The sequence below is a fragment of the Cariama cristata genome, unplaced genomic scaffold, assembly GCF_000690535.1.
Source record: "Cariama cristata isolate BGI_N322 unplaced genomic scaffold, ASM69053v1 scaffold4026, whole genome shotgun sequence".
In the NCBI taxonomy this organism is placed as follows: Eukaryota; Metazoa; Chordata; class Aves; order Cariamiformes; family Cariamidae; genus Cariama; species Cariama cristata.
In genome coordinates this window covers 29,637-41,838 of record NW_009623651.1, presented here as the reverse complement: position 1 = coordinate 41,838, position 12,202 = coordinate 29,637, and the positions used below count along the sequence as shown (strand labels likewise).

Sequence of the window (12,202 nt, the reverse complement as noted above, 5' to 3'; positions counted from 1 at the left end):
AGGGAAAGATTGTAGGGATGTTCTTACCCTTTCCTACACATACATTTTATTTTGCAATTTATTCCTGAATGAAAAGTAATTATTCAAAGAATAAATAACAAGATGTAAAGTCCAGAAGGTATTTTTGTGTCAACTAAACCTAGCAATGTAGAAGTAAACATAATCATAGCACCCTTCCTTAAAGGCTATTCTTATAAATATCTTGAAAAAAGAGTCTGGTCTTTTGGCCAGAAAAAGTGTGGAGTAGCTTAAAAGTAATAATATGACATTCAACAAGGAAAATGTCATTGTAGAGATTAAATCTAGATATATTTTACCAGTGGGATTAAATGCCAAACCTGATCCTGTGGATCAGGGAAGGCTGCTGGAAAAATCGTTGTAGAAAGTTGATTAAGGTCTGGCAGCTGCTAAACTGAGTACAACCTGGGTGGCCACAGGTGTCAGCACAAACTCTGGAGTAAACAGAGAACGTAAACCAAAACCCCTACTGACAATGTAAGGAGAAAAAATGCCGACCACCTAATATTAAAATGTCACCAGAGTACCGATTTGTTTCTATGAAAGTAGATGTGTTTGGTTTATAGTTTGGTGGGGTTTTTTTGTTGATTTTGTGTGTGGGTTTTTTTTTTTTTTCCTGAAGAAGAAATATAACACACTAAGAAAACATAAATGAGGAACTCCTTGAAGTTCTTGATTAAATGAGTTTCCAGACCATATCATCTTTGAGGAAATACATGCATACTTCAGGCCTTCACAGTGCAGTAAACTTCAGCTGTTTCCTAGGGCTTCATTCAGTGCCTGACATAATATTACATAGTTTGAGCTTAAACATGTAGAGAAATTATTGTATTTTACTGCAATATAATTGTTAATGTTTGGAAATATGATCATTGATAGGTACCCAGAGTTATTGTCATGTCAAATTAATGTTTTCATTACAGTTTTATTACAGTTTGTTTCAGTTAAATACATGGCAGTGTGGAAAATAGAGTAGAAGCCATTTGCAGATGGTTTTTGAGCACTTGATTTAAGTATTTCATATTTATACTTTGAAAGTATAAAACCTACATGTAATTTTTATTTTTAAAAATCTAATTTCTAGTGATTGGAAGGCTGCTGGCTGTAATGCTTAAAATGCACATTTCTGAGGTAATATTTAAAAATTGGAGAAATTGCAATGTATTAGTACGTACATTTCTTTGTTTTGTGGGTAAGTGCCTACTATTTAAAAATGCATTAATCTTTAAGTATGTTTAAAAAAGCACCTAATTTTCAGAGATTATACTGTAAGAAATAGAGCAAATTAAGTGATAGGCGTATTTTTGTAACACCGCAACTAACTTTACTTGTCCACACTTGAAATGCTTGGCCAGTGTGTATATTTTTATATATATGTGCGTGTATATGTATATGTGTACATATGTATGTTGTGTGGAACTGGTCAATAGATTGCAGCTGATGTTATGTAGCTTCTGGATGCTTAAGCTATCCCTACTGACAATACTGTTTAGGAAGCTTGGTCTCCTATTCTTTCTTGTTCATTTGAAGCTGGGCAGCTTGGATACTGTTAGCAGTGTAGCCTCAAAATCACAGGGATTGGTGTGATCTAGTGTCCTTCCGATATGTTTTGAAGTCAACTCTTGAACTCCTTAATCTCACAGTTAATTTGTTAGTGGTGGCAGAGAGTATTAGTCTGAAGCTTTTATGAATATGTCTGCATGGGCTGCAGTCATGTAAGTGACTCTTTATTTATGAATTTCATGGGAATAGGTACAAGTCATGATAAGTATGGAAGCTCGGCAGTCTCCTGTCAAGGTTTTCTCTTCGAGTCAGTGTTTCAGCTTGCTGCTGGGACAGTACAAGAATAGAACTGTCCTCATCCAGGTCCTGAGTTAAACAGACTTTTCAAGGCACTCGTTTGGAACTTTGCACACCCCCGTCTATTCTTTTTTTAAGCCAGAAGAATACTGAAATAAAATAATAAAAAGCAAGAACAATATTGACAATTGTGACATAATTTCACTTGTTCTGCATTTCCCAGGAAATATGTGGGCTTGAGAAAGTTTTTAAAAAGGCATGTGTTCTAGAACTGGAGTACCATGCTATTGCCAAAAAAAAAAAATTTTACATTGAGTACTAAATATAGTCTTCTATGCACATGACAGTGTATAATGAAATAATATGAGGTGTTGAATGAATTTTGTGGTTTTTTTCAGTATTAGATTTTCTCCGTATTTCCCTATTGGTGAGACATGAGTGAGTTCCCAAACATCTGTCTGAGGATGATGACTTTGCCAGGGTTGTGGTTTCCTTGTCTGTGGAATGTGTGTTTGTATACAGAATATAGAAGGTTTGAATCCCACTACACCTATATTTTCACACTTTTTTATGTAATGTTGAGTGATGATCATCTTTTCCTCATAGAGTGAAAATGTGGGTGGTGGATTTTTTTTATATTGATACTGTTCTTTTTCCAAGAGCAGATCAACATCTATTGAATTTTCATCACAGCTGATTAGATAAACCCTCCTTCACTAAATCTTAGGGGCAGAAATTACTTCAGTGGTTTAAAAAAAAAACCAAAACAAAAACTTCACAGATTGTAGGTAGCAAATAGGCAGAATTATTGTGAAAAACGGGGGGTTAATGCTATAGTATAGTCCAACTAATTGCATATACTAGAGCTTTTGAAGAAATATACCTTTTTTCCTTCTGTCAGACATTTCAGTGAAGATGCATGCTTTCATTTTCATTACAAATTTTATTGCAAGAATTTCAGATTTTTTTTTTCAAAACCCCCAAAACTGAATTAATTGAGAACTTTTGTAACAAAAACATCCGTCACTTATGATAAAAGTGATTAATTTTTTTTTTCTTAAATTTGCCAAAATCCTTTCACAACTGTTTCAACAGGAGAGTTTCTGTGCCTGCTGTAGTTACTGAAAATATTTTTTTTAAAGGATTTTACGTCTCAACTGAGGAAATCTGTACTTGTAAAGTGATTGTTTATTGAGTTTTAATCATTATGAGATTCAAATCCATATTACTTCTGTAGAGTTGTAAATTCTTATCAGCCTTTGTCTTCCTGTGTCAGCATTACTTTAGTAATGTAATGCAAGTCTGATAGTTTAAGTGGGCCTCTGTCTATGGGTGAGCCGCTTGCTGTAACTTTCAAAAACTTTCCAATTACTGAAAGCATCTTGTTAGTTCTTGCACGGTTTTCACAGTTAAATACAAAACTGTATTCCATTAACTGACATTGTCTGTGATCTTAAGTGACTTAGCCTCTCTTCTCAATGAGGGATGTATTGCTAGTGGTGATGACCTAGCAGAAAGTGTCACTGATGTTTTTGGTGTTTTTTTTTTTTCCTGAGATTAATCAGCTTAGTCTTTTTTTTTTTTTTTAGGGCTGGAATGTAACTAAACATCAGCTTCACAAGCCACCCTTGTTTCAGTAGGCCCTTTACTGTCTTTCTTATTGCACTATACCCCAATTCCTAGCCCTTCAATGAAGATAAAAGCTGATTTTTAAAAAGAATTGAGCAATATATTGTACGTCACCACTTCATTGATAATGAAACTACCCATCACTCTTAAATGTAGAAATAACCTGTACATTGACACTAGAATTTACTAAGGCTCAAAGTTCTACTACCACAGCTGCTGTCCAACAGGTTTTCTTGTAAAGAACTACTCACTTGGCCTGTCCCTCAGCATGGTCTGACACTCTCTGTGGGGGGTTTCTAGACCAAGCAGAAAGATCTGTCCAGTTCTCTAGGATTTCTGTTACTTGTTCATTGCTATTCTACTTAACTTTGGTAGAAGTTTGCTGTTAGTGAGGCTGCAGGGTAGGTTGCAGGTTGCTTATGGGTATGCATCATGAACCCTGTGTTAGGCTGTCTCTGGTTGGACTCTTTTGCAGGCCACTGAGATCATGCTTTTCAGGCTGTTGTAGCCCTGAACCTTCACTTTGCATTCAGGTGAGGTTTTTGACAGGATGATACCTATTCTGGTTACCACCTTTGATACATGCCATGTACAACTGGCTAAGGAGCTCCTGAGTATGCTTTGAGGGACACAACGTGAATAATTAGTAATAATTGAAACAGTGTTGCTGGTATTAGGAAAAGGTTTAAAAAACATAAAGCAAAGGATTTATGTGAAATACACAGGTGTCTTAAACTTAGCATCATTCTCTCAATGCCTAAGGTGCCTGAGGTCTGTATTTATCACTGTCCTCCTGGTTTATAAGCAGATAACACCACTGCCTTTTCTGCATTTTCAGGTTGGCAAAGCTGTAGGATTTCCAGGATTCTGTTTGAGAGGTTAACTCTTGGTAGCTGCAAGCCTGACTGATACATTTTAGTGTTGTCTGACTGGTCATGTTTGTTCATTCTAGGCCACGTTTCTTCATTCTTGCTGATTTTTTTTCAAAACCATTTTTATTAACCCTATCTTCAAGTGATAATGCACATACATTGTAGCAGCAAATGATATTTGTTAAGAGTAATACAAAGATTTTAAAATTCTCCACATGAGGTTTGAAAGCAGGTAGTGTTACTGTATTTACATCTCATATGTAGGCATTATAAGACACTCTCTTTGGGAGCAAAGGAAAGCTCTTTGTTTTGGAATAATGAAAGCAATTGAAAACAAGACAAAAAAAATTAGGTGAACTAAAGGATGATCTATGTATTTTAAAATATCTTGCTATCAAAAAGAGAAGCTGATATTTTTCTTTAGCTCTGTGTTTCTTGTGAGAATAGGTCTCACCCAAAAAAGTTCGATGCCTACTGTTTTCCAAGGAGTTTGGGTTGAGAACTTTTGAGGCTTATTCAGGTTTTATGAAAAATCTTCATGTATGTACTTGGCCTTACTGTTCATTTTTTGAAAATGTCATATATGTCTCCAGATCTGTCTGTTAAACAGATCTCAATTTTGTATGTCTCCAGAGAAGAAAAGGGGTGTTGTTTTCTGTGTGGTGGTGGGTTTTTTTTGGTTTTGTTTTGTTTGGTGGGGGGTTTTTTTGTTTGTTTTTTGGTGGTTTGTTTTTTTTTTTGGTTCTGTATCATTGCCATTATTAATGCCTGGCAATTTTCACACTCATGTCCAAACTGTTAATGTTTACAAGTAATATAAGATCTGATATGCTTTTCCTTGTTTCTCTGGACTTCTCTAAATGTTCAGTTTTCAGCTTGTAGAAAATGCAGATCCAGCAAGTTGATAGTCGTGAAACTTAACATGGTCAGTATGTCTTACCCTGAGATGCTGGTAATTCTAACGTGTGCTTAGATGTACAAATATGATCTACAAGAAGAAAGGTGCCATATGTGAAATTCTGAAGTAAATTGGAAGTAAATCTAATGAATTCAGTAGGTTATTAAAAAAAAATACCATAAGAGAGATTAGATCCTGGATAGCTTTGGGATTTTAAGTATACTCTGTACGTCCATTAAAACCTGAGTGTTAAAAAGGATTATTGAGTAACATTTCTGTAGTAAACAAGGTCACTTTCTGAGTAGTATAAATCTGCAATCACTGTAGTAAATTAATTTAACCAAAACAGTAAAGAATAAGGTCTCATACGTGTGGGTTCAGCTCAGTTTTAACTTGCTCCTGCCACCTTGGAAAGTTACTAGAACCGTTCTTAACTCTCATTTGTTTGAATCTTGAGCTGTGATTTATTTGGATATAGTAGTGTCTAGATAATGTTTTTCTTGCTGTTGCTGTTGAGCTCATGTAATAGTTCTAAATTCAGATTTTTAAAGTTATTTGGAGATACTCCTACAAAAGTCATTCTTGTTTTACCTGTGTAATCAATTTTACCAGGTTTACAGAAACAACCACATGCACTAGTGCTAAGCTAATATATATAATATATTTATATTTCTTAAGAGAGATAGTAAACTACAACAGCAGTTAGCAGTTCAAAGATTCTGCATTTAAGTATTTCCATCTGCTGTGGTTGCAGGATACTCTGTACACACGTTCTATCAATCTGTTAAAGGTGGTGTCAAACAGCCTTGAGAATTTGTTGTGTTCTGATGTCTTTCTAATGCAGAGCACAATTTGCCTGGAATCCAAGGTAGTCATTTATAATTCAGCTTTCCACAGACAGAAGTTTGTATTGCAGGCACTGTTTTATCTGTCATAGTTGTTAAAATGTTCAATTCCTCTCAATTTTAACATAGTGAAGTGAAAATCATCAGAGATGGGAACTTCTACATTAGCATACCAGTCTAACAGCAAAGCACCTTCCAGAATACCAAGTCCCATTTAGGCTGTCCTTGGCCTTTCCTTTGTTTAGAGGCAGGATGGTTTATAAATTCTGATCTTTTATTTATACCTGGTGTGTTTAAAAATGTAATATTAAAGCACTGCAGTATCAGCTACATCCTGTCTCTCACTCTCGCTGCTCCCTTCCTCATTTATGTCATCAATAAAAGAAAACACGTGTAATCCTTTGGCTTTGCTACCACCATAGTCATGGCCTGGCAGATGCTTTTTGAATAGAGGGTAGATTTATAGTACTAGCAGTTGCTAACTCCTCTGAAGTCAGACTTACGTGATCTTCCCAATGACCTCCTCTTCTGTTGACAGTTAGCAGGTTTTTCCCTTTGCTTGATGGTTTAAATTTGTCCAACTTTCTTCTAGTCATTGGTCCCTATTGTCCTTTTGTGGTGGCATTAACTTTCCTTCAGACTTACTGCTGTGGTTTTTATGGGTTTTTTTGGTTGGGTTTTTTTTGGTGTTTTTTTTTTTTTCTGTTCACATTTAGAGCAGTGGTGGTTATGCCAAGCCAACATCATCTTTTCCATGATACAAATGTTGCCTTCTCCAAGTATCATGCAATGGAAATTTGATACGAATGACTTGTTTTGAAGAAATTAATCTTGGAGAATGATGTCATCTTTGAAACAGACAAAAAAAGTCTTATTTTGTGGAGAGAAACTTATGGCCAAATTTTGCTCTGGACAACACTACCGATTTTACTGAAACAGACACAGATGTGAATGAAGGGCAGCTTAGCTTAGGAGGAGAGGGGCTGATGTGAATCAGAATTGTCTGCTGAAGTCGCTGGAATATACAGATGTAAGGATTCTAAAATTAGATCAAAGACGGGTTTGGATGTGTTTCATGCACTACATATGTGAATTTGAATACAAATCCCAAGGGGGTGATTAGATATACCCTCTTTCTGTATGACAGAGGATAATAAAAATAGCCAAGCATAACATTGGGGAAGATATTACAACCCAGGTTTGTGACTTCAGCTTCCCAGAGTTTATAATGGCTCTTTCTCCAAAATGGAATCCTGAAGTCTGTTTAACTCTGAAATGAGTAAGATAATCATAACCAAGTTAACTCTCCAGATAACAGAAAAACAAGATGATAAAAAGGGAGCAAATACACCTGGTACAGTTTGCAGTAATTAATGTTTTCATAGGTGTTTAAGATGTATACATCATATACTTTGCTTTGCACTTTCTGTGAAACAACCTACACAGAGAAAGGCTATTTTCAGAGAACTCACAGAAAATGTGGTTTATGTTAACCACAATGCAGAACCAATTAAGGGGGTGTTGCAGAAACCTGTTTTTCATATGGCTTATTCGTACATTTCCTTAAAAATTACAGACCTGCTCCATTAAGTCTTTGGTCAGTCTGGCAAAATTCCCCATGATATGAAGTTTTTGGTCTAGATGATTTTTATTTTTTGTTCTTTTTTAAGGCCAGCTCAGATCTTTTTTAGGTAATTTGTTATGGTTTACTCTATACTGAAGAATCATGGAAATTACAAAATTAAGATAATGATGAAAACACACAAAGATGATAAACACGTGTAAGGAGAATCTTGCACAAAAAAGCTCATTAGTGGCCTCCCTTTAGGCCAGTTTGATTATATGTACTCAGCCTGCGTCAGTAGAAAGATTTGTCTTGCATCGTACTGAAATGCACTTGTATCTCATGATTTACTTGTATCTGAAATTGAAGCTGCTGGAGAAACGCTTTTCCTGTTGTACACAGCTTATGACCTGGTTTTGGTGAGTTAGAGAGTTCCTGCCACTACAGGTTGAGACATTTGTGACTATGACGCTGCCTTTTCTAGGAAACCTCATGGGAGAGTACTCCAAAATGAAGAACCTAGTCTTCACCCTCACTGAGATCTCTGGACCTGCAAAGAGCTGCTCTAAAGAGAGAACCTGGGTAGTACCCAGAACAACACTGATTTATAGTCCATTGTATTATGTGCATGGATTATGCCGAGTACCTGGCAGGATTCAGCAATATATGGAGACCTGGTTGTTCCCTACATTCTGGGAACAGGAATTCAATAACCAGAGAATTTCTTCACTTTGTAGCTTTAAAACCTAAGATGAGTTGTTCCTTCTCACTTATCCTTGGATCCCACGCTATCTCCCAAAAGACCATTAAGATTACTGCCTATTATTTGTTAATTCACAGACTTAGCATTTTTACTGCCTATTGATTTTTCAGTCTTTGTTTTCAATTTAATTTAGTAAAAAATGTTTACATCCTTGCCTAAAATACCCATCTTTGGAACTTAGGCAATACAGAGTTAGGGACCACAGGAAAAAAGTAGAATGAAAGTGAAAGAAGTATAGTTGTTTCATTCAAAAATAACATTGCCTCTAGAGCATCAAAGTTTTAGTGAGACAATGTGCAGTGCCATAATACTTTTACACTTAATTTATTTATTTAAATGTTGTTTTCCATATAGTTCTTATGTAACTTCAGTGGAAGAAAGGAGGAATTACACCTTATATAAGTTTCTATATTAAGGAAGAACTTTAAAGAAGAAAATCTTTGTATAAGTGGTTTTCCATACATATCTCTAATTATTTATTTGAGGTCAGTGAGCTTGCAACTTTTATAACATCATGTGTTACAGTAGCTGCTAACCAATAGTTCTAATAAAAATACAGATGACTTGGTTGCCATCTGCACTTCTTTTGAGATTCTGCAATGAATAAGTGATTAACCTTCTGTCACCACTTTTCAAAATAAGTTTTTTCTCTTCCACAAGCTTTCCTTGTACCCCCTCTTCCTCTCCTCACCTCTTCCCCTGCTTGGAAACCTGCTAACAAACCTGAGGTTTTTATAGATATCTTACTTGTCTTTATGCTTTAAGCTTTTGTGGAGGATAAAGGAAAGTACATTGGAATTTTATGTTTCTGTACCTTTCACATTACAAAAAACAGACTCCCAAAATGGCTGGGTTTGAAAGACTGGAACAGTTAATTAATTCATAAGTGGGTGTTGAAGTGGAAACTGTCAGGCCACAACTTTCCCAGCTTTCACTTAATCATTTGAAAGTCGTTTTCTGTTGTTTTCACTGACTGTAATCCCGTAGAGAGAATATAAAACTTACACCATCCAGCATGGAATTCCACTCCTTTAATTGCTTGGGCTCTGTGTTGACTCACTTTCACTCACTTTCACTCACTGTTGTCGTTTCATACAGGAAAAGCCATACCAATGTTCAGAGTGTAACAAGGCTTTCAGTCAAAAGCGAGGCCTAGATGAGCACATGAGAACCCACACCGGAGAGAAGCCGTTTCAGTGTGATGTGAGTTGATCTATCCCTTTTTCTTCTTGACTTCAGTGCAGCAGCAGGACTTAATTGCAGTGAGTCTATGGCCTTGCCCCTATTGACTGGGACACAAAGTCACACTTTATATGGTCTTTGCCTAACTAGTGAAAGACCATTCAGGGAATTTTATGTACCCTCTTCAGTTGCCAAGAGTGTTGCACACCTGCATACCCTTTTATTTTATGGGTTTGGATCCCTTAAGGGTTATTTTCACCATTATTAATGCAATTTGGATGTTGCAATTTACAAATCCATGCTGGTTGGCTTCCCGTATAAGTTGTATGACAGGTTAATAGTTGGAGATTAGCTTATACAGGAAAAGGTATTTAATTCATTACGTGGAATCTGAATGCTTCTGAAGTTGTTGAATGACACAAATATGAATTCAGAATTTCCAATTTCTGTTTACCGAAATCTGGTCTGATATTTTCAACATCTGCTCATAGAGTGGTGGTGGGTTTTTTTATTGTTCAATGAAGAGATCGCAGATGCTGTGCATGCTTGCAGCGCTGAAATGCAGCATATCTTTTTACAGTTCATAGATCACTGTCAAGTATCTTTTATTCAGCTTACCCCATCCTGTATACAACGTGTCTCCCAGTTTTTGAAAGGTAGGTGGGGAGGGTGAATGTGCAGAAACTGTCAGAAAAGAATGTCTTTCAGAATTCTCAAATTCCAGAATTTAAGTTGTTGCTCGAGGATTTAGAGAAGGGCATCAGAATAGGGTATAGAATTAGTATAGGTGCTTTGTTTTGTGATACTAGCTCTTAATGAACTAACCACAAGGGAACTGCCAGCTTTCAGTTATATCCTAGATGGCTCGGTCTGAACAGTTGTAAATTTGTTCACAAATTTCTAAAATTAGATACAGAATTAGGGTAACCACTTGACATGAAAGTCACAAGGGTCTGTTAATTGATCTGGCTTTTAATAAATGATCTGGTGGCATTTCATTGAGAATAAAGTGTATTAATTTAATGAACAATTTCAGCTACAATGTTTTGCTGGTGTCTACAAGTCAGGAGATTTGCTGTGTTCTTTTGGGATAATCTCAGCCTGGCTCTAGATGGTACCTTGAGGATTTATCTAATTTCAAATCATTGTCAATAACTGTTTTCACCTTTCAGATTGCTATACTGTTGATCAGATGTTGGCTAGCTTGCTGTGTAAATGCAGTTTTTCCCACACTGTGGATCCAAGATTCCCTGGTCTTAGATTGTGTGCTTTTTCAGACCAGTTTGGGGTCATGGTTTTATTTCTTCTTTTTTTCTTTAATTGAAAATAGAAGCTGTATGAAAACGTACTTTCCTGCTTCAACTATTCCTTCAGTTTTCCTCATTAATTAGAACTGTATTTTCCCAAATCATAGTATTTCTAGAAAGAGCTGTAATCTGTGTCTAGTCCTAGTCCTTCTCTGAGCATTTTTATGTACCTTCATTTACTGGAGACTTTTTAAATAGTTTGTTACTGCCATGTTTCACCAAAATTGTTCTTCAGCACTCATCTTTTGCCAGCTGCACATTGCAGAGGTCACTGACATTTTGGGGTTTGGACATACACAGCAGTTGCCTCTGCTATTCATTCACACACTCTTCAGTTGCCCAGGTGCTTACCATGGTCTGCTGCTTAATGCACACTTGGAGAGTGTTGAAAGTTTTGTTTTTAATAGTTACTCCTTATTTCATCTGGACTCCACTTCTGTGGGTGCTGGGGATGTAGTAAATGTCACCCAGAGCAGACTGTTCTTCCAGAGCTATCTTGCACATTGCATGTTACCAGATGTTTCAGCAGAAGTTACAGGAAAACCAGTAGTGGACAGTTACAGAAAAATGTACCTATGGGAGACATTTATTGTTGGCTCCCCAATACTAAAGGATTGCTTTTTACACTCAAATATTCTCACCTACAATTTTTTATCCTGCTAAAGATAGCTGTAGATGTTCTCATTATTTTTCTTACAGTGACCTCAGTGGTAATTTATGGCAACAACTTCCACAAATTCTTAACTGTGGAAAGAGATTTTGAGGAGGGGAAAGTGTGTCAGGTTACTGCAATGGAATTTCAATAACTGTCTTTTAGTTTTCATTAACAGAAAAGGTTAATAGCTATTCCATTCATTGCTTTCTCTAGATGTGCCATGTTCCTTCTTGGCTTCTCTGAAGTTGTTTCTCTTTCCAACACTTTGCATGATGACTTCTCCTGTTCATAATCACTTTTCTTACTGTTTTCTGATTCCTCCCCCACCGCCCCCCCTTGCATGTTTTAAGGGGTGAAGGCATTGTATTGGCATACCCTTACTCATTAAATTAATTAGGAAAGTCCGTAACTCCAATGCCCAGATCCACTGAGAATCCTTTAAAGGTGGAAAACAGGCTGTGTTTTCAATGATTAGCATATTCATAAATGTAATCATACATGAAGCCACACTGAAAGACAAAAGTCTTAAGAGGATTGAGGGATTTGGTCTTGTTTCCTACCTGGCATTAGAAGCAGTCATAGGAATTATTCAGCTCTTTCTTCTAAATAACATATTAACATATGCTGTCAGAATTTTCTTTGTTTCTTAGTATCGTTAGCATTTACAAA

General features: G+C 36.3%; 1 protein-coding gene across 1 annotated transcript in view; it reads left to right on the top strand.

The window, feature by feature from the left end:
- PRDM5 (PR domain containing 5) overlaps positions 1-12,202 on the top strand; it is a gene marked incomplete at its 5' end in the record, with an annotated part of 67,930 nt that overhangs the window by 52,735 nt on the left and 2,993 nt on the right. The window contains one exon of the mRNA XM_009702814.1: positions 9,488-9,592. Coding sequence (XP_009701116.1) covers positions 9,488-9,592 — 105 coding nt within the window. The remainder of the gene's footprint in view (positions 1-9,487; positions 9,593-12,202) is intronic.